The 23,273-nt window shown below is 43.2% G+C and overlaps 1 protein-coding gene across 3 annotated transcripts in view; it reads right to left on the bottom strand.

Moving 5' to 3' along the window:
* Positions 1-6,174: 6,174 nt before the first annotated feature.
* CDK5RAP2 (CDK5 regulatory subunit associated protein 2) overlaps positions 6,175-23,273 on the bottom strand; it is a 95,568-nt gene continuing 78,469 nt past the window's right edge. For 2 of the 3 annotated variants that reach the window (XM_032233347.1, XM_032233348.1), the window contains exons 29-37: positions 21,804-21,920; positions 19,254-19,467; positions 17,547-17,668; positions 15,064-15,318; positions 14,059-14,288; positions 11,551-11,682; positions 9,709-9,847; positions 7,866-7,912; positions 6,175-6,279 (exon numbers count right to left, since the gene is read on the bottom strand). In XM_032233347.1, the coding sequence (XP_032089238.1) occupies positions 6,223-6,279; positions 7,866-7,912; positions 9,709-9,847; positions 11,551-11,682; positions 14,059-14,288; positions 15,064-15,318; positions 17,547-17,668; positions 19,254-19,467; positions 21,804-21,920 (1,313 nt within the window). In that variant the 3' untranslated portion in view covers positions 6,175-6,222. The remainder of the gene's footprint in view (positions 6,280-7,865; positions 7,913-9,708; positions 9,848-11,550; positions 11,683-14,058; positions 14,289-15,063; positions 15,319-17,546; positions 17,669-19,253; positions 19,468-21,803; positions 21,921-23,273) is intronic. The other variant, XM_032233350.1, reaches the window with a different exon arrangement.

Raw genomic sequence — 23,273 nt, 5'->3', positions numbered from 1 at the left:
ACAACCAAAGAGCAAAGTTAATAAGAGAAGCCAGATTCATTTAACGACTGTGTGGTTCACTTAACAACCGCCAATTTGCTTAATGAGCGTGTAAAAAAGTCGTAAAATTGGGAAGAACTTTGCTTAACAACCGTCTCACTTAACGGTGGGTAATTTTGGTCACAATGGAGGCTGCAGTTAGTTAATTTGTTTGCTGTCATTGCACCTCATACAACGAAATTAAATGCCATCTTCTGTGTACATAAGAACTATGAAAATAAAACACAAATGCAACTCCTTCGCATTCTGTACAATTGAATTGAAAACCCCTGATATTGCATTAATATTGCACTAAACACAGTAGAATTCAATATAGATACTGCTCTGAGATAGAAGCTGTTTTTCAACCTATTTGTCCTGGTTTTTATTGTCCTGTACCGGCTGCCAGATGGTAATAGTTCAAAAAAAGAAAAGGTGCACAGAATGAGATGGATCTTTAAGAATGTTTTGAACTTTCTTAAGGCAGCGGGAGCTCTAAAGCTCTTCCAAAGAGGGGAGAGGGCAACCCATGATCCTCTGGGCAATGGCGTTGACCCTCTGGAGCGCATCCTATCTGCCCCTGTGCAATTGGCAAACCAGACACAGGCGCAGTAAGTTAAAATACTCTCTACGGTGCAGCGGTAAAAGGTCACCAGGAGTTTTCCATTCAGTTGTTGTTTCCTGAGAAGTCTCAAGTCGTATAATCTCTGCTGGACCCTTTTGACCAGGGCTGCAATGTGAGTTGCCCCATGTCCTCTTTTTATGATAACATCCAAAAGCTTAAAACTGGCCACTTGCTCCACCCGGTCTCTCTTGATAAGCAAGTGCTGGATGCCTGATCTATTCCTTCTGTAGTCCACTATAAGCTCCTTGGTCTTATTGGGGTTAAGGACCAAATTACTGTCTCCACACCACGAAAGCAGCCCATCCACTGTTAAGTGAAGGCCTAGCTGTGTTAGGCTTCAGCCTCCTGGATGAAAAACCATACCTGCAAAGTTGGGACTCTCCAAAGCTATAGGAAACATTTTCCCCAACCGTTGGGATCTTTTAGGTTTGAGGTGGCTTAAAAGCATTAAATATATTAAATAAAGAAAACCTCCTATAACACCTCTTACAATACTAAACAACACAGGATCAACAGTAGTCCTTCAAGTTACTAGGTCCTATCACATCTCAAGACTTAAAATGGTCACCTAACATCAAAAGCGTCATATAAAAAAAGCACAACGAAGAATGTTCTTTCTGCGCCAACTCAGGAAGCTCAAACTGCCCAAAGAGCTGCTGATTCAGTTCCACAGAGGTATTATTGAGTCTGTCATCTGCACCTCCATAACTGTCTGGTTTGGCTCTGCAACCCAACAAGACAGACACGGACTTCAATGGATAATTAGAACTGCAGGAAAAACAAGGGCTACCAAGCTGCCTTTCATTGAGGACCTGAACACTGCATGAGTCAAAAAGAGGGCTGTGAAAATATCTAGACTCCTCACATCCTGGACACAAATGGTTTCAACTCCTACCCTTAAAGTGACGCTATAAAGCACTGCACACCAGAACTAGACACAAGGACAGTTTTTCCCCGAATGGCATCACTCTGCTTAACTAATTCCCACAACAATGTCAATATACTGTATTACTATTATTCTTCTCTTCCTTCCTATTATCTATCTCTCCCCACTTGACTGTAACCATGTAACTTGTCTCTTTCAATTTATATTGTTTTTATTTGTTTCCTTACAATTTGATAGCTTATTAGTAGCCTTGACTATCACTAAGTGTTGTATCTTTTTATATTTGATGAATCCATTTTATTCTCCTTATATACACTGAGAGCTTCTGCACCAAAGACAAATTCCTTGTGTGTCCAATCACACTTGGCCAATAAAGAATTCCATTCTATATTCCTATTCTAATTCTATATTCCTATTCTATTCTCTTATTCTATATTCCTATTCTAATTCTATATTCCTATTCTATTCTATATTCCTATTCTATTCCCTTATTCTGTATTCCTATTCTATTCTAATTCTATATTCCCATTCTATTCTATTTCTATTCTATTCTATATTCCTATTTTATTCTCTTATTCCATATTCCTATTCTACTCTAATTCTATATTCCTATTCTATTTCTATTCTATTCTCCTATTCTATATTCCTATTCTATTCTTATTCTATATTCCTATTCTACTCTAATTCTATATTCCTATTCTATTGTCCTATTCTATATTCCTATTCTATTCTAATTCTATATTCCAATTCTATTCTATTCTCCTATTCTATATTCCTATTCTATTCTATTCTCTTATTCTATACTATTCTATTCTATGCTCCTATTCTATTCTATCCTATTCCTATTCTATCCTCCTATTCTATTCTATTCCTATTCTATTCCTATTCTATCCTCCTATTCTATTCTATTCCTATTCTATCCTCCTATTCTATTGTATTCTATACTATTTATGAAAAGATAAAAATAAAGGGTTAAAATGTAGATTTTGAAAAGAAATTCAAGGTGGACTGTGCTAGTTTCAGACCAAAAAAAACCCCCAACCATACAACTTTGTAAAACAAAGAGATCCATTTATTGAACTGGAAACATGGACCTTAACATCTTGTTCCTGAAATCAATTTTTCTTGACGTACAACTCAGCCGGGGCATAAATCCATCCCCTCCGTACGCACACACGTTTTAAAATTAGAAAACACCAAAAAAAAATATATTAGCTGTGTACCGTATAAAAGGAAGCGACGAGAAAAGCTGGAATCCAGCTGTCTGGCTGTAATAAGCAAAGCCAAGAAGATGAGAGATTTTTATGGGGAAATAATTTATTCCCTGCAGGACACCAACCTTCGCTTCATGGCTGGAAGTTGAAGGCCAACTCTGGATCTATTTATCTAGAAGTTCTGATTTCTCAAGGCTTTTTTCCTTCCCGGTAACTACTCATCTTCCTAGTTCTTAGTGATCTTTGGTGAGAACCCACCTCTTCGATAGATAAGGTGGAACATTTAATGCTTCCAAAAGTGCCTATGTTCCTATACTTCTATGCTCAATAGATCAAAGTGTCAAAGAGATGGTTGACATGCAAGTTGACAGATGTCTGTCAGGCTTGCAGCCATCTTTTCCTTTGGGTCTTTGGTCTGCCACACTTTCTGTTTTTCTGCTATCCATTTTCTATTGTGGAAAAATGGGAGGGGGGATTGTACAGAGTCACATACTATGTAGCCATAACAAAATTCTCTCTAGAAAGCCAAGGTCATCCTTTGTCTCTGCACCTGACTGGAACTGGATGGGTGGAACTGCCAGCATGGCAGTGGGAGACTGGACCATGTGATGGACTTGTGGGTGTGGAGGGCAAGATCTTGAACTTTCAACTGCGTGGGGAACACCAGGAAGCTTTCAGATTCGGGTTTTCCCAGGTGTGCCAACATGACTCTCTTAATAAATTGGCAGTTTGAGCAATACTTTGCTTTGGACTCTGATTTACTTTTGGATGCTATTTGGAATAGCATCCTGACAATGTCATTGAATGTCATTGAATGCTATTTGGAATAGCATCCTGACAATGTCATTGAATGTCCCACCAATGTTGATGAAGTCTACTAACACGTAAACTCCAGAAACATGGACCAAGGAGAACCATCTCCGTACCACCAAATTTGCTGGTGGGCTCTCCTCCTCTCCCAAAAAATCCCCACTATCTGCCATTTCCATGAAAAGAAATTTACCCAGAATTAGCTTTCTACATTTTCCTTGGCTGTCTGAAAAATCCTAAGCAAACATCCAGTTATCGTTTTAATTATTCTTCTTTAGTATTTCTGCTGGCACTAATTGCCTGGAGGGGGATCGAAGGAAAAATTAAGAGATTTTCTTGCTAGGGCGGTTTAATCTAGCTAAGGGCTGCTTCACTTGTTATTTTTTTCTTTTCCCTAATAGGAAAGAAGTTATCAGGCTGGGATGGAGAAGATAGGATAGCAGTAAAAGAAATATTATGGAATTGAAATTATCTTGGGGTAAAAAAAACATCCAGGTTGATCAGGACAGAAGTCTATCTCGCTCGGGCACCGGTTTTCCATCGGCGTTAATGCACCCAACTGAGACACCGACAAATAAATACTTCTTTTAAATCCTACCTTAAAAGAAGTTCTAAAGTGGCAGTTATACAAGTCTGACGCCATAGCAAACAAGAAATATATCACCATATACAGTATAAACCGACACATTCTAAAATAGTCTACAGGAATGGTTTAGGAGCAGGAATGCTCAAAAAGGAATATCACAGAACAAAAGATGGATTTTTTAAAAAGGAAAATCATACTTTGAATTATGTTTAATTATTATTATTAATAATAATAATGTTTAAAAAATTACAATTATTAATGTTGAATTATGTAACAGCTTAGTGTGGAGATGAGGACAATGGGAGGGGACCTGAAATTTTTCGACCTTCTGCCCAGTAACGGCATCCTATTATTTTCACCACCAATTCGGTAGTGGGAGTGCATGCGCAGAAGGTCCTTGAGAGTGACTGGGTGGGCGGAGCCTCATACCGCCGCCCCTACTGAACAGGTGCAAACCAACAGCATACTGCCTCTGCTTCTGTCCCAGGCTCTGGGGGAGTTTGGTTCCTGGGATTTTGAACAGGGTAAAAAGGTGGTCTAACATAGCTTCCAAATTTCAACCATGCGGTTGGGAAAAGATGAGGAGGTTCTGGGATTGTCCTCAAAAGACAACATCTAAAGCCCCAACTGGAATCTATTCTCCTGTTTGGGATGGAGAGGACATCTAAAGATGGACCTGGTCAATTTTACGGCTACTTTTTCGGTCCCGTGGGCATCCGAGTGGGAGTTGCATATTGTCCAAGTAGGCAAGATGCCGAGCAGCAATTTAGAGGCAGGGGCTCTGCCCAAAAGGTGACAGGTGTCCTCTGTAGGTTCAGGAGTGGAGAAGTCCTACCTAAAACCCAAGGAAGTGAGCAAAGAAAAGGAGAGAAGTAAGCATCTCCCTCCCCCCCAGATTCAACAGGTAAACGTTGCACTTGAGGGAGCAGCCAATTGTTGGGGCACCAACCAACTCTTCCATCTCAGCTCCAGAAGGAAAGATGGAAGAGCCTGCAATGATGGGATGGAAAGGAGGAGACCAAGTTGTTGGGTGCAAACCAACATCTCCATTTTCTTTCTTTCTTTTTTCATTACAGGGTCCTCTTGGGTGACGGAGACCCGAACCAAAGAATCGCAAAAGCTTTTATTTGGCGCACGGGTGTCTACGTTCCCACGCTCCCACCTCCAAGATTACCGCGCTCCAAAAACTCCGCCTGCCTACATTAACTCGGGCTTCACTGACGTTCTGGACAGCAGATACATCTTCCTGACATGTAAAAGGCCACCCCCTTTTCATGGAGCAAAGCTAAGCACTGAGGTTGGCCCAGCCAGAGAAAGCTGGATAAGAAGAAAAAAAATGATGGGTACCAAAATTTACCATCCTCGGGACTTGAGAGAGAGCACTGCAGTCTGGATATACAGACGATATTGGGGTAGAAAACGCCAGAGTAATGGGGTAGAAATGTAAGGATATTAAGGCCTTGGAGGGGAAAAAGTGTTGTGGCCCACCAGTGGCCATCGGAGCTGGCAGCAGTTTCGGACAGTGAGGAGGTTGGGGAGGAAGTCCTGGAGTCTGGAGAAGGCTTGGACGTGGGCTCTGCGTCAGAGGCAGAGAGGGGGCCAGGGCCGTCCGACAGTTATCAGCTGCCTTCAGAGTCAGACATCAGTGAGGCAGAAGAACAGCTGGAGCCTGTTCCCAGTGTGCGCATGCACAGAGTTGCCAGACGAAGGGAAGAGCTACAGAACAGGGGTCGACTTGGGAGTAAGGCCACAGGTGGATGATGAACGGCCCCTCCCAGAGGAAATAAAAGAGGAGCGAAAGGGGAGTGGAGTTTGCAGGAAGCAGTCAGTTCATTCCTGCATTCTTGCCAAGTATGGCGGCGTCTGAAAGATATCGGCCTGGCCACTTTCCAAGCCTGATGGCAATTGTGAACTACCTTGAAAGGCTGCAGGAGAGGAAAGACTTTGCTGGAGAGGGATTCACTCTCAATTAAATAAAAGGGGTTTATCGGGACGAGGACTCGGCTTCGTGCAAGAAGTACTCAAAAGGACCAGCTCAGCAAAGGAAAATGGCCTTTATTGTAGGCCCCCGGGGGGTCTTCGCTTAAACCCTCTTCTTGATGAGGCTGGACGCTGCGGCTTTTTTGACTGATGCGTGAACCTAGGGAATAAAACAAAGGTTTCAGCATTAATGGGGCTGTCACAGCAGCAGTGAAATACCTCTTCCTCCCCTATTGTGGGATATCTTACTGATTGCTAAGAGGGCTCCACCATGTAGAAAAAGTTTCCGCACCTATCGTAGAAATGTAGCAGGACGGAGAAAAGATTTATCTGTCCATCTCAGACTTGAGAAAACTCACTGGAGGTTTTTTAAGAAAAGTTATGTCTGAAATTGTCTAGGTTGTCCTGCTTGAGCAGGGGGCTGGAATAGAAGACATTCCAAGTGCCTTCCAGCTCCTATCCTATCCTCTCTTATGTGTTTATCCTATCCTATTCTCTATTCTTATTCTGTTCTGTTCTCTTCTCCCATTCCACTTTCTCTCTTCTCTTCTCTATTCTATTCTATTCCATTCCATTCTGTAATTCTATTCTATTCATTCATTCTTCGATAGCTTCTTCTGCTTGAGCAGCAGGCTGGACTAAAAGACTTCCAAGGTCCCTTCCAGCTCCTATCTTATCCTATCCTATCCTATCCTACCCTCTATTCTTATTCAATTCTATTCTGTATTCCTATTCTATTCTCTATCCTTATTCTATTCTATTCTTATTCTATTCTGTATTCCTATTCTATTCTCTATACTTATTCTATTCTATTCTATTCTATTCTTATTCTATTCTGTATTCCTATTCTATTCTCTATCCTTATTCTATTCTATTCTACTCTATTCTATTCTATTCTGTATTCCTATTCTATTCTCTATCCTTATTCTATTCTATTATTATTCTATTCTGTATTCCTATTCTACTCTCTATACTTATTCTATTCTATTCTACTATTATTCTATTCTATTATTATTCTGTTCTATTCTATTCTGTATTCCTATTCTATTCTCTATCCTTATTCTATTCTTATTCTATTCTGTATTCCTATTCTATTCTCTATCCTTATTCTATTCTATTCTATTCTGTATTCCTATTCTACTCTCTATACTTATTATATTCTATTCTATTATTATTCTATTCTATTCTATTCTGTATTCCTATTCTATTCTCTATCCTTATTCTATTCTATTCTATTCTATTCTATTATTATTCTATTCTGTATTCCTATTCTATTCTCTATTCTTATTCTATTCTATTCTATTCTACTCTACTCTACTCTTACTTCTTTGATTGCCCCCCCAAATAAAGCATGACTATCCTGATCAGTTTTTGTGCAGAAATGGTATGCAATTACCCTGTAGAAAAAAAGCAGCAGAAATAAGGCAAAAAAAAAGCATTTTTTTCCCTGCAATGCTCCTGCTCCGACTACGAAGGCAATTGATAACTGGTACACGGCTCTGGCCCCCTCTCTGCCTCCGACACAGAGCCCACATCCGAGCCTTCCCCAGATTCCAGGACTGGCCCAGGTTCCTCCCCAATCTCCTCGCTGTCCGAATCTGCTGCCAGCCACACTGGCTACTGGCGGGCCACAATTATTGGGGATTTTTTGCAAGATGGATGATTCCCAAGACCCCACTACTTACAGAAAAGGAAGAAGGGAAAACAGAAAGAGACATGAGGATGTTGGTGAGTGTTTCTACTTACTTCAAGATTTGCTCTGGCCTTTTTTAAAACACTATGCGTTAACGACACTGCAAAGAGAAAGAGAGTTAATTTGGCTTGAGAAGGTGCATTTCCCTTGAGCTTCCAGTGGCAGTTGTAAACTTACGACCAGGTGTTTAATGGCAAATATATATATGTTCTGAACCCCCCCTCGTTCCACACCAAAGCACTCCAAGCCAAAGATACTTTACATAATTTATTAATAGACAGACAGATCCTTGGCAGCAGGCAGGCACAGATAAGCCTTGGCAGCAATCCAGCCTGCCAAGCTCACAATACTGTTCTCCAACATTAGTTAATGCATTGACTTCTGCAAAAGGGGCATGTGCACAAGCATTCCTTTATAGTCTTGAGAGGAGCCTAATTACCACCAGCTGAGTGCAATTACCTCCTGTAACTGCGTAATTGTTCCTTATGCCTATTAGCTCTCCAGTGCCGGGCATCTAGGAACAACTCCCTTGTCTCCTCCCCACTGCTGACCTCCGGATCACACTCCCTTGTCTCCTCCCCACTGGTCGAAGGCTCAGGTGCCTCCTGGTGGCCAACCAGCCTCTCTGCGCCCTGCTCGGAGTCGGAACCCTGTCCAGGGTTCTCCACATCCTCCAGAGCCGACTTAAAGGGCCCCTCGCTGTCGGAGTCTGGTGGCAGCTCCAACGGCTCCTGCTGGGCCACAACATACATACATACATACATACACACACACACACACACACACACACCCATTTGGGGGAGTGGATTCAAACTTACAACTGTGGGATTACAGCTTAAGAACTGCCATTCAAAAAATGGTTGAAAAAGTTGGGTCCGGCCATGTAGTGCCTCGACTTATGCCCGCAATGATTAGTGACTGGAATTCCGGCCTCAATTGTGGTCATAAGCCGAGGACTACCAGTAAGTTAAGACAAAGTGGCTTGGAAGTTAAGCCCGTGAAATAAGGAGAAATTTCCCGAGTGAGGACAATAAACCAGTAGAACAGCTTGCCTCCAGAAATTCTGCGTGTTCCATTACTGGAGGTTTTTAAGAAAAGACAGCTGGACAGCTGGACAGCTGCCTGTTGGAAATTGTATTGTCATGCCTGCAAGCCATCTTTTTCTTTCTGGCCTTCAGGCCCACCACACTTTCTACTGTGGTAAAATGGGAGGGGGGATTATATGGAGTGGGGTGATGTGTAGCCATAACAACATCCTTCTTAGAAACTCAAGGTCATCCTTTGTCTCTGCACCTAGCCGGAAACAGGATGGGAGGAATCTGTCTTCGTGGCAGTGGGAGATTGGACCATGGGATGGACTTATGGGTGTGGGGGGCAAGATCTTGAACTTTCAACTGGGTGGGGAAAACCGGGAAACCTTCAGATTCGGGTTTTCCCAGATGTGCCAACGTGGCTCTCTTAATCAATTGGAACTTTGAGGAAGTGTTTGCCTCGGACTCCAATTTTTATATTGGATGCTATTTGGAACACAAACATTAACAGGGTCTCCTGTTCGAGCAGGAGGTTGGGCTAGAAGGCCTCCAAGGTCCCTTCCAACTCGGTTATTCATCAATTCTGTTAAAACTACTCCAGACACGTCTCAGATTCCCAACTGGACATTGTCTCAAGAGATCTTCCCACTAAACATTCCTTATGGCTAGTCAACTTCCTACTTGCTTCATCAACTGAGATCTAGCTTGCTACTTGGAGCGGGGGGGGGGGAGGAGTAGGGTTCAAAAAAGTAGGGGAATGGCATTGGGTCAGACCAGGGGTTGGTCTATTTTTAACCTTTTGAGGTCACTGCGAAGCTCCGAAGCAGGACAAAGAGCAGAGAAGATGGAAGACCTCCCCACTCACACTGCTCCATGATGACCCTCTCCATGTTCTCTTTGAGTTGGTTGGTGGAATACAAGCGCCTGGCCATGCTGAACAGCTTCTTCTCCTGTTCAGTCACTTTCCGACGGAGCTTGTAAACCTCGGACTTCAGATCTTCATCCTGCAGAGCAAGGAGGCAGGGTTAGCTTTCTCTCACGGGGTGGGTGTGGGCCTCCCAAAGCTTGGGTAGACGGAACTATGGCTGAAGATGGCAATGCTTCTTTTCAAGAAGATGTCCTTCTTGGCAAGGGGTGACTAAGCAGCATGGCTGGATGAGGAATTCAGGATGTCGAGGTCCACAAATCTTAAAGTTGCCAGGTTTGGAGACTCTTGTCCTTAAGAGATGGCTGTTGGGAGGTCCATAGAAGAAGTCTATAGCAGGTTGTCGCAAAGGTGCTTTTTTCAAGAGGCAACTGGACGTTCTGGTTTTTCTTTGAAGACGTTTCGCTTCTCATCCAAGAAGCTTCTTCAGCTGTGACTGGATGGTGGGGAATGGAAGGATTGATGCTCCTTGCAGACAGCTGGTCCTTTGAATTCTTTTTAGAGAGTCATTAAGGCCACCTGGAGATTTATCTGTGTTGATATGGAGGTTGACAAACCTCTAGGTGGCCTCAACCAGGGGTGAAATCCAGCAGGTTCTGACGGGTTCTGGAGAACCGGTAGCGGAAATTTTGAGTAGTTCAGAAGAACCAGCAAATGCCACTTCTGGCTGGCCCTAGAGTAGGGCGGGAATGGAGATCTTGCAGTATCCTTCCCGTGGCACGCCCACCAAGCCCCACCCACAGAACCGGTAGTAAAAAAAATTGAATTTCACCACTGGCCACAACAACTCGCTAAAAGGATGCAAATGAGCAGCTGTCTGCAGGGCATATAAATCCTCCATTTCCACACCATCCAGTCAGAGCTGAAGAAGCTTCTTGGATGAGGAGTGAAACATCTTCAAAAGAAAGAACAAGGAAGTCCAGTCGCCTCTTGAAAAAAGCACCTTTGGGACAGCCAGGACCTGGATGACTGAGCATCCCCATAGACACATGGTCGGTTGGGTTTAACCAAAGACCTTCTGCCCAGCACATTCCTGAAGCGGTAACATAAGGGTGTCAAACTCAAGGCTTCGATCTCACCTGGGGGGTTGCCCTGGAAACAGCAAAGGACCAACCCACAGTGCCTCTGCCAGCGAAAATGGAGCTCAGGAGGGCTGTGTGCGGGTTGCAGTTGGCCATCGCAGCCGAAAACGGAACTCGAGAGCCTGTTTTCACTGGCCGAGCGCTTGGGCAGCCACGGGAGCCCCCGACACAAAGTGATGTCGAACTGGCCACGACCACCATATGATTGGACCCTGTGATGGACTTGTGGGTGCGGAGGCAAGGTCTTGAACTTTCAACTGGGTGGAAAACCCAGGAAGCTGTCAGATTCGGGTTTTCCACAGATGTGCCAACATGTCTCTCTTATTAAATTGGCACTTTGATGAAAGCTATGCCTTGGATCCTGATTTAATTCTGGATGATACCTGGAACGCTGACAGTGGGCTTTTGCGGGAAACAATTTGTTCGTTCGTTTCAGGAGTGTGAAGATCTGTCCGTGAATCTCAGAGACTCTGTGCCCAGTCTTTCCTTGCACAGCACCTCATTGGGAAAATATTTACATGACAGCTTTCCAAGCTAGATAAGGTCTGTGGTCATAAATACTCCTTTGAAAGACTGTTTGCCAGGCCTTGGCTGAACGGGAATGAGAGGAATTCCTCATTCGTTTAACAAAAGGGGTTTTGTCGGGACCAGGAATCTACCTCTTGCTTTTGGGGGAAGCCTTGGTCAGAACAAGCCTAACCTGAAGTGAGTAAGCAGCAGCATGGACCACCTTCATTGGCAAGGAGACCCTCCAGAGGAGGGTCAAGAGGCGGCCAGCTTCTTCCAGGTTCTCCTGGACCGCCTTGAAGGTGGCAGACAAACTCAGAGGAACCTGGAGAAAGAAAGAAAGGAAAAAAAAAAACCAAGAAGATGAGAAAGATTTTCTTACCCTGGGAAGGGGGGTGGGAAGGAAAGTCATCTTGAATTAATGGCCCAAATCCAATTGGCTACAGTTCGGGAGGACTGATGAGCGTGAATATTTTGCAAGTCGGGCAAAACTAATTTATTCAGTTAAAAAGGTAGCGAAATTATGTATTATTATTCAAGAACAGGAAAAGGGGGGGGTGGCTGTCGCAGGAGCAGGAAGGCAGGCTAATCAATAATGGTAATTAATAATGGGTTACATTTACTGGGCTCCGTGGGAAAACACACAGCCTCCCTTTCCTCTCCTGTTTTCATTCCATGTCTCATCATTTGAAAGTCAAAATGACTCCGGACGTCACTTTGGGCGATATAGAGGAGCCTCCTTTAGCACACACGCTAAATGGTTCCATTTAACGGTGAGCAAGTGATCCAGAGACGAGGCAAAATGTATTCCTCAGCAGACAAATGAGAAAGAGAGAGAGAGAGAGACAGATGGAGAGAGAGACAGAGACAGAGAGAAACAGAGAAACAGAAAGAGAGAAATCAGACAGAGAGACAAACGGAGACAGAGAGAGACGGAGATGGAGACAGAGATAGACAGACAGACAGAGAAAGAGACAGATGGAGAGAGACGGAGAGAGAGACAGAGACAGATAGAAACGGAGAGAGAAAGAGAGAAATCAGACAGAGAGACAGACGGAGACAGAGAGATGGAGAGAGAGAGAGAAATCAGACAGAGACAGAGAGACAGACAGAGACAGAGGGAGAGAGACAGAGAGAGAGACAGAGAGAAACTGAGAGAGAGAGAGAGAAATCAGACAGAGAGACAGAGATGGAGAAAAAGACAGCGAGAGAGAGAGAGATGGGGGGGAGATAAATCAGACAGAGAGACAGACAGAGAATCCCATGGACCCCTGGTGCCTTAACACTCCATCCTCAAGGAAGAGGAGAGGAGAAAAGAGAGAGAGAGAAGAAAGAGGAAAGGAGAGGAAGATGAGGAGGGATAGGAACAGGAGGAGAGAGGGTATGAAGGGGAAGAGGTAGAGAGGAGTAGGGGAGAGGAAGGGGAAGAAGGAAAGGGAAAGGAGAGGAGGAGGAGAAAGTAGAGAAGAAAGAGAGGGAGAAAAGGAAAGAAAAGTAGGGCATGTTGCTTTGCTTACCATCCCATACACAAAAGCAATCCCGATCATATATTTTAATTTTTTATATGGAAAAATGCTTAAAAGGGTAAAAATGTGATAAGAACAAGTAACTAAGAGAATGTATACTTGTAAAATATGTGTATGAGACTAAACATTAAAAAAACTTTACAAGAAAAAACCATCCTCAAGGAAGAGAGGAAGAGGAGAGAAGAGAGAGAAAGAAGAAAGGAGAGGAAGATTGGGAGGGATAGGAAGAGGAGGAGAGAGGGTATGAAGGGTAAGAGGTAAAGAAGAGAGGGGGAGGAGGAAAGGGAAAGGAGAGGCGGAGAAGAAAGTAGAGGAGGGAGGGAGAAAAGGAAAGGAAAGAAAAGTAGGGTGTAGGTTAAAAAAAATAGGTGTATGGGATGGTAAGCAGAGCAATTCCGATCATATATTTTAGTTTTTTACATGGAAAAACAAATGCTTAAAAGTGTTAAAATGTTTTTTGTTTTTTCTTTTCTTGCTATGATATAGAGTACTATTCACATAATATATAAAGTACAATAATAATTTTAATGTATAAGAATGGGATGATTTGAACACCTTGGTATAATTGTATGTAGTGACCATTTTATATTAGAAAGATCTTTGTATATTAAACGGATCAATGATGATGTAAGGAACAATTGATATACATGAATTGAAATACTTAACCACTATATGGATTAATAATTAATAACGGGATGATTGGTGACATAATGGTCAATTGAAAATATGAATGTATATTATAAATTAATGGGAACCCTTTGTTCTATTCTTCGCTCTTTCTCCTTAGACATAAGTGACACTATAATACTTTAAAGATTCATTGTTATTTGATAATTATGAATTTAAGGAATTAAGGATTGTTACAGATGGAAGAATATTAATGGTAATTTGAATACATAATGCCCAATGACAGCGAAATATTCAGCTATGTTTAATGTAAACCAATGATGTCAACCCTGAGTTTAAGAATTGGTGCAGAAAAACCTGTAACCAAACGACATGCTTGATGAAATGGAGGAAAGTTGTTTTAAAAAAAAAGTGTTAAAATGTGATAAGAACAATAACTAAAATAAAATAAAAACTTTTTTAAAAAAAACACTCCATCCTCAACTCTTTAGGAATCTGTAGGTTCCATAATATTCCCACCCATCCAGTTTCTCCACTACGCCACTTACTGTCACCGCCAATTCCGGGTCTCCTTCCTCTCTCAGAGGAAGCTCCAGCTTAGACAGCCGCTTCCGCCCTTCGGTGATCTGCTTCCGGAGACAGTTGTAATCCTCAATCAAGCCCAGGATATGTTGTCCGTTCTTGTCCGCCCAGACGCAGTGGCTGGGGATGGGGCAAATCTCCTGGTTGGTCAACAGGCTGCAGTGGGAGGGGCTGTCCAGGGTGCTGAAACTCAACTCTGCAGCGGAGGTACAGAAGATGATGTTGGGTTAGCTACCAATTGTCTGATTGACACATGCAGATGACAATCAAAACCCTCCTCTATGGGGAAGTGAAGGCTTTACCCATTCCCAGATCGTTAACCCATGGCCCTTAAATTTTCTCTACTCCTCTGGCAGCTGAAAACAATGTAACTCCTCTGCTTCTAAAGAACTGGGTGAAATTAACAGAAGAACTGAGTTGGAAGGGACCTTGGAGGCCTTCTTAAAAACCTGCAATGATGGAGCACCCTTAACCTCTGAAAGCAAGCTGCTGCACTGATTAATTGTTCTCCCTGTCAGGAAATTTCTCCTTATTTCTAGGTTGGTTCTCTTTTTCATTGGTTTCCATCCATCGCTGCTGCTTCTGCATTCAGGAGCTTTGGAAAATATGTTGAGCCCCTCTTCTTGGTGGCAGCCCCTTAAGGGAACAAACAGAGGCCTAACCCTCTCCCCTATTTAGAACTAGAATATGCATTATCAGAGTTGGAAGGGACCTTGGAGGCCTTCTAGTCCAACCCCCTGCTCAAGCAGGAAAGCCTATATACCACTTCAGACAAATCTCTTCTTAAAAACCTCCAATGATAGAGGACCCACAACTTCTAGAAGCAAACCGTTCCACTGATTAATTGTTCTGCCAGGTTATAACTTCTAACTGTTTCTCCTTAGTTCTAGGTTGCTTCTCTCCTTGAATGAGTTTCCACCCATTGCTTCTTGTCCTACCTTTAAGGATGCTGGAATGCGCCTTCTCCCTACCTTTGATCCCAGTGGGAAGTTGTTGAGACTCGTGACCGAACAGGTAGCTGATCTGCACAGCTGACCCCAGATAGCTCTCCTTCTCCCCCTGTCCTAGGCGCAGCTGCTCTTCTACTTTTTCATGCAACATCTGGTTGGAGGCGATGCTCTGCTCCAGCTGCTTTCTCAAGAACTGGATTTCAGTCAAGAGCTCGCCAAGATCAAGAGGTTGGTTTTGATCCTTCGTACATTCTTCAATTTCATTCTGGCGCCGATCTGAAAGATGTTTGTTGGTTGGGGAGGGCCACCAAAGGTGGCCCCTATTTTTCTACTTGTATTTTTTACGTGCTTTCGAACTGCTAGGTTGGCAGAAGCTGGGACAAGTCACGGGAGCTCACTCCGTTACGCGGCACTAGGGATTCGAACCGCCAAACTGCCGACCTTTCTGATCGACAAGCTCAGCATCTTAGCCACTGAGCCACCACGTTGCTTATAATGATTTCATAGACCCCCCAAAAACCTGCATGCCCAAAACGCACATACACACACATGCATGCAAGTATAACCTTCCCTAGTAATTGCTTTCGCTCTCCAAAGATTTAATAAGAGCCAAAATTATTTTTTCACTTTGACTATAAAAGCTAATGTTGCATATCCAAAGCAAAAAAAAAAAGAGAAAGAAATGACGTATATTAAAGGACTGGAGTGGAGAAGATTTATAAATTCTGAAGGACGTTTGAGCGCCTGGGGAGAAGAGAGAGAGAGAAGCTGGCCCGAGATTAAATAACAATAAGAATGTATCCCAATTATGAGTCGCCGACATGGAAGGTGGGAACCAAGGCTAAAAATCAAAGCAGCCTTGAAACCCAGAGAGCTGATCGCCCAAATCAAGGAACTCAAAATTCCTTGAACCTGGCAAAGAGCAAACTTTGGGCCACCTTCTTGCAAGTTTTCAAACCCCAGCAAAATCTCACCAGAGGTAGCCCTTGGCTTATGACAGCCTGTTTAGTGACCATGCAACGGAAGTGGGAAAAGCGTCTTACGACCAGTTTTCATCCAACCGTGGCACACACCCCCCCCCAAGGTCACAAGAGCAAAATTCAAATGCTTGGCAACTGACTCATATTTACGACAGGTCGCAGTGACCAGGGGTTGCGTGATTCCCATTTTCCGACCTTCTGGCAAGCCAAGCTTAGAACTGACTGCCTGAACTCGTTTCCGAAAGATGCCCTAATTGATTCATGAGCCTCGAGCCAAGTTTCAAAAGAAAACCAGTCATTTATTAGGAGTACCATTTCAGCAATACCCTATTGCAGTCAGATCTAAGCGTTTGAATTTTAGCTGAACTTTACCCCTGTTCCTTCGCTCCCCTCAGTCTGTGTCATAAATCACATTCTCCAATGAGGTGCCCCCCTCCCAAGCCTGCTGTAGTAATCTGAGATCCGACTCTATCAGATGGTATGCATGGAATGGGCTCACCATGGCAACTTTAGGAGTTGACATCAAAGGAGAAAGCTGTATTACTAACAACCATATTACTGAGTTAATGATTCACTCCAGTGAGAAAAGTCGTAAAATGGGGCAAACCTCCATGTTTCACTTAGCGACAGAAATGTTGGGCTCAATCGCGGTCGTTAAGTCAAAGACCACCTGCAATAGTGTTATGTGAACATAAATTGTTTTTTTTCTCCCGCAAAAACTCTAGAGTGGGTTTTTTAACTCATCCACCATTGTGAGTTACAGAGCACGCTTGACTTTGGACGTGGGAAAATCCAAAACTTGTTTCCTGGTCTTCCGTGGAATTCACCCAAGGCTAAGGACAATGGTATCCCATTTGGTCTGGCTATCTTGCCCTCCCTAATGATATGATTCTTTGTCAGTGCCTGAGAGTTCATGACTTGGAAGAAGACGTGATAACAAGGTCAGCCAATGAACAGGCATAGCAACTAAGTCAGCCAATGAGGGCTGTTTGGAAACTGAAACAGTATTTGCTCTACAAGCAACAAGGAGACAGCGAGGAGCCTGGGCGTGGCTTAGTTCAACTGTTCTGTACTGAAGCCCTGAGTTTGTGCGGAGCTCTTAACTAGTCTGCTGCTCTGAACTGAAACTGAAACTGAAACTGTTCTCTCCTCAGCCTGTGTTTGCTTGTATTTGCTACTGTGTTGGAAGAATCCGCATGGGTATTGCATATATGCCTGTGTTATTATGTATATAAGGAAGATTGAATCCTGCTGAATCCGTTACCTGTGTGTGCTTTCTGGATGTGATTGCTGCAACAAACTCTGATGCTCTTGCCCATGGGATTTTGCCCATGGACACCTCTACATTGATGGGATTGCCCAATCTTGAATATGAACCTAAGGATGGCTGGAGAAGGTCCATAAACCCCTGCATGCCCCAAAACTGTCTCCTTTCCTCTGGACTTCAGTACTCGAATTCCCCTCTGAATTAATCTACTGTAGAAGAACCCAACAGCCTTCCTATTTGTATCTGATACCCTTTACCTTTCGCTTTCTGGAGGGCTTCGTCCAACTTTTCGTACACCTTGAGCTCCACTCGCAACGAGCACAACAATTTGTCGCTCTCTGTCAGCTGGTGATGCTTTGTGGCCAGCTCCATCTGCAACCTGGAACATCCCAAGCAAACTAGTCAGTGAGAGCTTACAATCCCGCATCACGAAGGGTGACCTGATTGTGGTAGGACTCTCCCTGTTGTCCTGAGACATCTCCTTCAACCTTTCCTCCTCTTGTGGCCCGCCAGCTGAGCTGGCAGCAGATTCGGAGAGTGAGGAGGTTGGGGAGGAAGATGGGCCAGTCCTGGAGTCTGGGGAAGGCTCTGATGAGGGCTCTGTGTTGGAGGCAGAGAGGGGGCCAGGGCCGTCTGACAGTTATCAGCTGCCGTTGGAGATCAGTGGGGCAGAAGAACAACTGGAGGCTGTTCCCAATATGCACATGCGCAGAGCTGCCAGGAGAAGGGAACAGCTAAGGAACAAGGGTCAACTTGGGAGTAAAGCCACAGGTGGATGGTGAATGTCCCTTCCCATAGGGAATAAAAGAGGAGCAACTGGGGAGTGGAGTTTGCAGGAGGCAATGAGTTCAATTTATTCGGGTGAAGATCTGTTCCTGACTTCTTGCCAAGTAATTGCTGCTACAGTGTGGCGTTTGGAAGATATTAGCCTGGCAGCTCTCCAAGCCTGCTAAAGGTCTGTAGTTGTGAAATCTCTTGAAAGACTGTTGGCTGGGACTTTGCTGGAGAGGAATTCCCTTTAGCCTAAATAAAAGAGGTTTTATCGGGACGAGGAGTTGGTTTCGTGTTTGTGGAAGCCTAGGTCTGCTACAACCTGGCTTTCCATAAAGGAAGCGGACACCGGGATGATTCACCTGACTTGGTTTTCCAAGTCTGCGCAAGTCCACGCCAATTGCATCCTACTCTAGTTTTCATGCCTGTATGTAATATTAAAGCCCTTGGGAGAAGAATCTGTCCATGCCCAAATGGGACTCCATGAGGAACAAGGTTGATCGTTTTTGTTTAGCAACACCTGGAAAACAACTCTAAGGTACTATTCCAAAAGGCAAGTGGATTTTCTTGGTTTTTCTTCCTTGAAAAAATTCACTTCTCATCCAAAAAGCTTCTTCAGTTCTTCTTGGATTCTCATCCAAGAAGCTTGAATCCTCATCCAAGAAACCTCTTCTTGGATCCTCATCCAAGAAGCTTCTGCAGTTCTTCTTGGAGTCCCAACCAAGAAGCTTCTGCAGTTCTTGGATCCTCATCCAAGAAGCTTCTCCAGTTCTTCTTGGAGTCTCATCCAAGAAGCAGTTCTTCTTGGAATCTCATCCAACAAGCTTCTTCTTGCATCCTCATGCAAGAAGCTTCTTCAGTTCTTTTTGGATTCTCATGCAAGAAGCTTCTTTTTGCATCCTCATCCGAGAAGCTACTTCTTGGCTCCTCATCCGAGAAGCTTCTTCTTGGATCCTCATCCGAGAAGCTTCTTCTTGGATCCTCATCCAAGAAGCTCCTTCAGTTCTTCTTGGGTGAGAAGCAAAGGGCTTTCCAAGAAAAAAAAAACTCAAGAAAGTTGCCTTTTGGAACAGCAGCTTTGGGATAACCATGACCTGGATGATGGAGAATCTCCATAGACTTCGGGGAAACAACTGGTTCACCAGCTCTATTCTGTGCCGTAAGGTTTTCCCATCTTGACATTTAAGAATTACCTGTTCAGCTCAATCCTGATTTCGTACAGTTCGTGGGTCAGACCCTCGTTTTCAACCTCTCCTTTTTCCACTTGTTCCCGCAGCTTTTCATTCTCCTTCTCGAGATGCTCGTGGTCCTTCTGAAGACCCTCAACCGCCAGGAGCTTCTGGGTCAAGGACTCTCGCAAGGCTTCATTTTCTTTCTGCTTCTCTGCAAGTTGAGCCTCAAGTCCTTCTGAAAAGAAACAATAGAAATAGAAATTCTAGAAATTAAAAAATCTGAAATAGAATTCTTTCTTGGCCAAGTGTGATAGACAAATGGTGTGTAAGCTCTCCCATGCTTTCCAAAATACAAGCAAAATGGCACTAGCCTTATGAGGTATAGGGAGTCCTTGACTTACAACAGCGTTGCTAGCTTAACAACTGCAGTGGTTCAACTTAAGAACTGTGGCGGGAAAGGCCGTAAAATGGGATGAAATTCACTTAACAGCTGTCTCGATTAGCGGCAGAAATTTTGGGCTGAATTCCAGATACCGGGGATCATATTATCATATGTGGTGGACATGAGTAGAAGCTAAAAAATGTTGGATAAAAATTCATATGTGGTTGGAGAAGATGATATACAACATATTGACTTCAAACCACATTTATTCTTGTCGGGGATCTTACCAGAAATTTATAGCAAAGAACAAGTATATTTGATTAAACATGTAATAACAGCAGCTAGAATTATACTTGCACCAAATTGGAAAAGTGAAGAGATCCCTATAGATAAGAACGTGATTAACAAAATATTAAAATATGCAGAAATGAATAGAATAACACTTGCAATTAAAAAAAAAGGAACAATCTGACTATTATAGTATACGGGAGTTATTTTATCAACGGTTAGCGAAAAAATATGAAAATCAGAAATGGAAGCAGAAGAGTGAAATAGGGAAATTGTATTAATAAAGACAGATAAGCAAAGAAGGGGATTGTTATAATAGTATGTTATGTATTAGTATTAACTTAAGAATAGATAAAGTAATGAATATGGCTGTAAGTTTAATTGTTATTGCACAAAATATTTGTACCCAGAGGACACACTGTTTAACATTGATGGTATGTTTGTTCTAAAATAAAAAAAAACTTTAAATGTGGTCATAAGTCAGAGGACTAACCTATACTATCCTGGGAATCGGGAATTTGTTTTTAAATACAGGACGTAAAACTCTACCCTCCCTGCAGCAATCAAACAAGAAGCCAATCTATTATTTAAGACTTTTAACGTTTCCAATTTTCTTTGGTGGTGCAGCTAAAAAAAGACAACTTGCATAAAAGGATAAAAAATGTAACCCTTGAAATAGCTCAGAGGGCGATGAGCACGAAAAAAAATAAGAGGTTTATTTCTCCCGTACACCACAGATTTGGGTTTGCAAGAGCCGATTGTGAATTTGCTCCAGTTTTATGTGTGCAAAACGTGGCAAAATGCGAAAATGCAATGAAGACGGGCATTTTCTTCTACAGGGTGTGTCGTTTTTGTCAATCCTGTCCTTGCTCCGATTCCAAACAGACACTGATAAAGCACCTTGTCCCAAAGGTGCTTTTTTTCTAAAGCAACTGGACTTTGCTTTTCCTTGAAGAGGTTTGGCTTCTTATCTAAGAACTGAAGAAGCTTATTGGATGAGAAGCAAAACCTCTTCAAGGAAAAACATAGTTCAGTTGCCCTTCTGCAGAACTGAAGAAGCTTCTTGGATGAGAAGCAAAACCTCTTCAAGGAAAAACAAAGCCCAGTTGCCTTCTGAAGAACTGAAGGAGCTTCTTGGATGAGAAGCGAAACCTCTTCAAGGGAAAACAAAGTCCTGTGGCCTTTGAAGAACTGAAGGAGCTTCTTGGATGAGAAGCGAAACCTCTTCAAGGAAAAACAAAATCCAGTTGTCCTTCTGAAGAACTGAAGAAGCTTCTTGGATGAGAAGCGAAACCTCTTCAAGGGAAAACAAAGTCCTGTGGCCTTCTGAAGAACTGAAGGAGCTTCTTGGATGAGAAGCGAAACCTCTTCAAGGAAAAACAAAGCCCAGTTGCCTTCTGAAGAACTGAAGGAGCTTCTTGGATGAGAAGCGAAACCTCTTCAAGGGAAAACAAAGTCCAGTTGCCTTCTGAAGAACTGAAGGAGCTTCTTGGATGAGAAGTGAAACCTCTTCAAGGGAAAACAAAGTCCTGTGGCCTTCTGAAGAACTGAAGGAGCTTCTTGGATGAGAAGTGAAACCTCTTCAAGGAAAAACAAAATCCAGTTGTCCTTCTGAAGAACTGAAGAAGCTTCTTGGATGAGAAGTGAAACCTCTTCAAGGGAAAACAAAGTCCTGTGGCCTTCTGAAGAACTGAAGAAGCTTCTTGGATGAGAAGCGAAACCTCTTCAAGGAAAAACAAAGTCCAGTGGCCTTTTGAAATAGTACCTTTGAGAATCACTGAGAATCTCCACAGATAAAATGCATCTTCTTTAGAAGACAAGGTGAAAAATGGAAGGAAAGCACCTTTAGTGCTTTCCAATTTAAAAAGTTTATTTCTGTCCCTTTCCCCTGGTTATCTCACCTCTAGATCCTTTCTCCAGCATGCCATTCAACGTTTGGTTCTGCTTCCTCAGGAAATGAATTTCAGATGTCAGGGAATTCAGCTGCTCTGATGCACGGATATGAGCATTGGTTACGTCTATAAATATATACATAAAAAGGGATTTAGGAGTCATCTTTGGATCAGTAAAGATTAGACTTTTGCTCCCCACTGAACAAGAAACTATTTAAACAAAGTAGGGAGGGAGGTTAAAAAAGAAAGAAAAATAGAGAGACAAAAGCTATTTATCTCCCACTAGTGGGTTGGATACCCATGCTTTGCTACAGAACTATGGGATCGGGCTTGATAAATTGATAGTTAAAATCTTGAACATTAATGAGTAGTTACAATTGGCCTCTCCTCTCCCCTTCTCTCCCTCAGGCTAGCCCCACAGAAGCCTCTCCTATCCCCTTCTCTCCCTCAGGCTGGCCCCATTGATCCTCTCCTCTCCCCTTCCCTTCCTCAGGCTTGCCCCACAGGGGCCTCTCCTATCCTACCCACTTCTCTCCTTTTCAGGTGCAGAGTGTCTAAACTCCCAGCCCACAGGCCAGATGAGTCACGTGCTGGCCACACCCATGTCCAAGTGGCAGTTGGAACAGAGTTCTTTTTGGGTGGGGAGGGAGAGTAGAACGTGTAACACCTTTAGCATCAGAGCGTGTTAATAATAATAATAATAATAACATAACAAATACTCCGATGGTCCTTTCGGAAAAAAAACTTTCTTAGCGAGCACCTAGAAGCCAAGAGGAACATACGTGCCAAATTTCAAGTTTGTAGGCTTTATGGTTCTGGAGATTTCGTGATGATGCATGAGTGGTATTTCCCTTTTATACAGACAGACAGACAGACAATAGGTAGGTAGGTAGGTAGGTAGGTAGGTAGGTAGGTAGGTAGGTAGGTAGGTAGGTAGGTAGGTAGATAGATAGATAGATAGATAGATAGATAGATAGATAGATAGATAGATAGATAGATAGATAGATAGATAGATTGATTCTGAAGGTTATCCTGGGTACAGGGCAAAATGGAATCCAGCTGGACTTGCAGGAAGTCATCCTAAACAGACTTTGGAACCTGGGTTAATATCAGCCAAGCTGCCGATTATCCTTTGCTGATAATGGTAGCGGGGGGGAACGAGACTGTTCAGCTTAAGCCTGGGCTACCAGCCAGAGATTGTAAAAACATACAGCTTGGCTGTCATTTTCAACATCCCAGTAAAATTGCCACAGGTTTGGGCGGTTTGGGCATGTGGGTGTGTGGTTTTTTTAAGGGGGGGAGATGTTAGGGCTGGCTGGCATTAATCTCTCCTCCTGACCGAGGATTCAGCTGCTTCAACAGACGCCGGTCGATCAGTTTGGCAGAGAAAGGATGCTGGCATGAGGCTATTTTTTTTGCAAGATGACAATGGCCAGGCTGTTTTACAAAGCAAAATGGAGTGTTTTAGAGGGGAGCTGC

The sequence above is a fragment of the Thamnophis elegans genome, chromosome 16, assembly GCF_009769535.1.
Source record: "Thamnophis elegans isolate rThaEle1 chromosome 16, rThaEle1.pri, whole genome shotgun sequence".
In the NCBI taxonomy this organism is placed as follows: Eukaryota; Metazoa; Chordata; class Lepidosauria; order Squamata; family Colubridae; genus Thamnophis; species Thamnophis elegans.
This window is presented reverse-complemented; position numbering and strand designations above follow the sequence as displayed.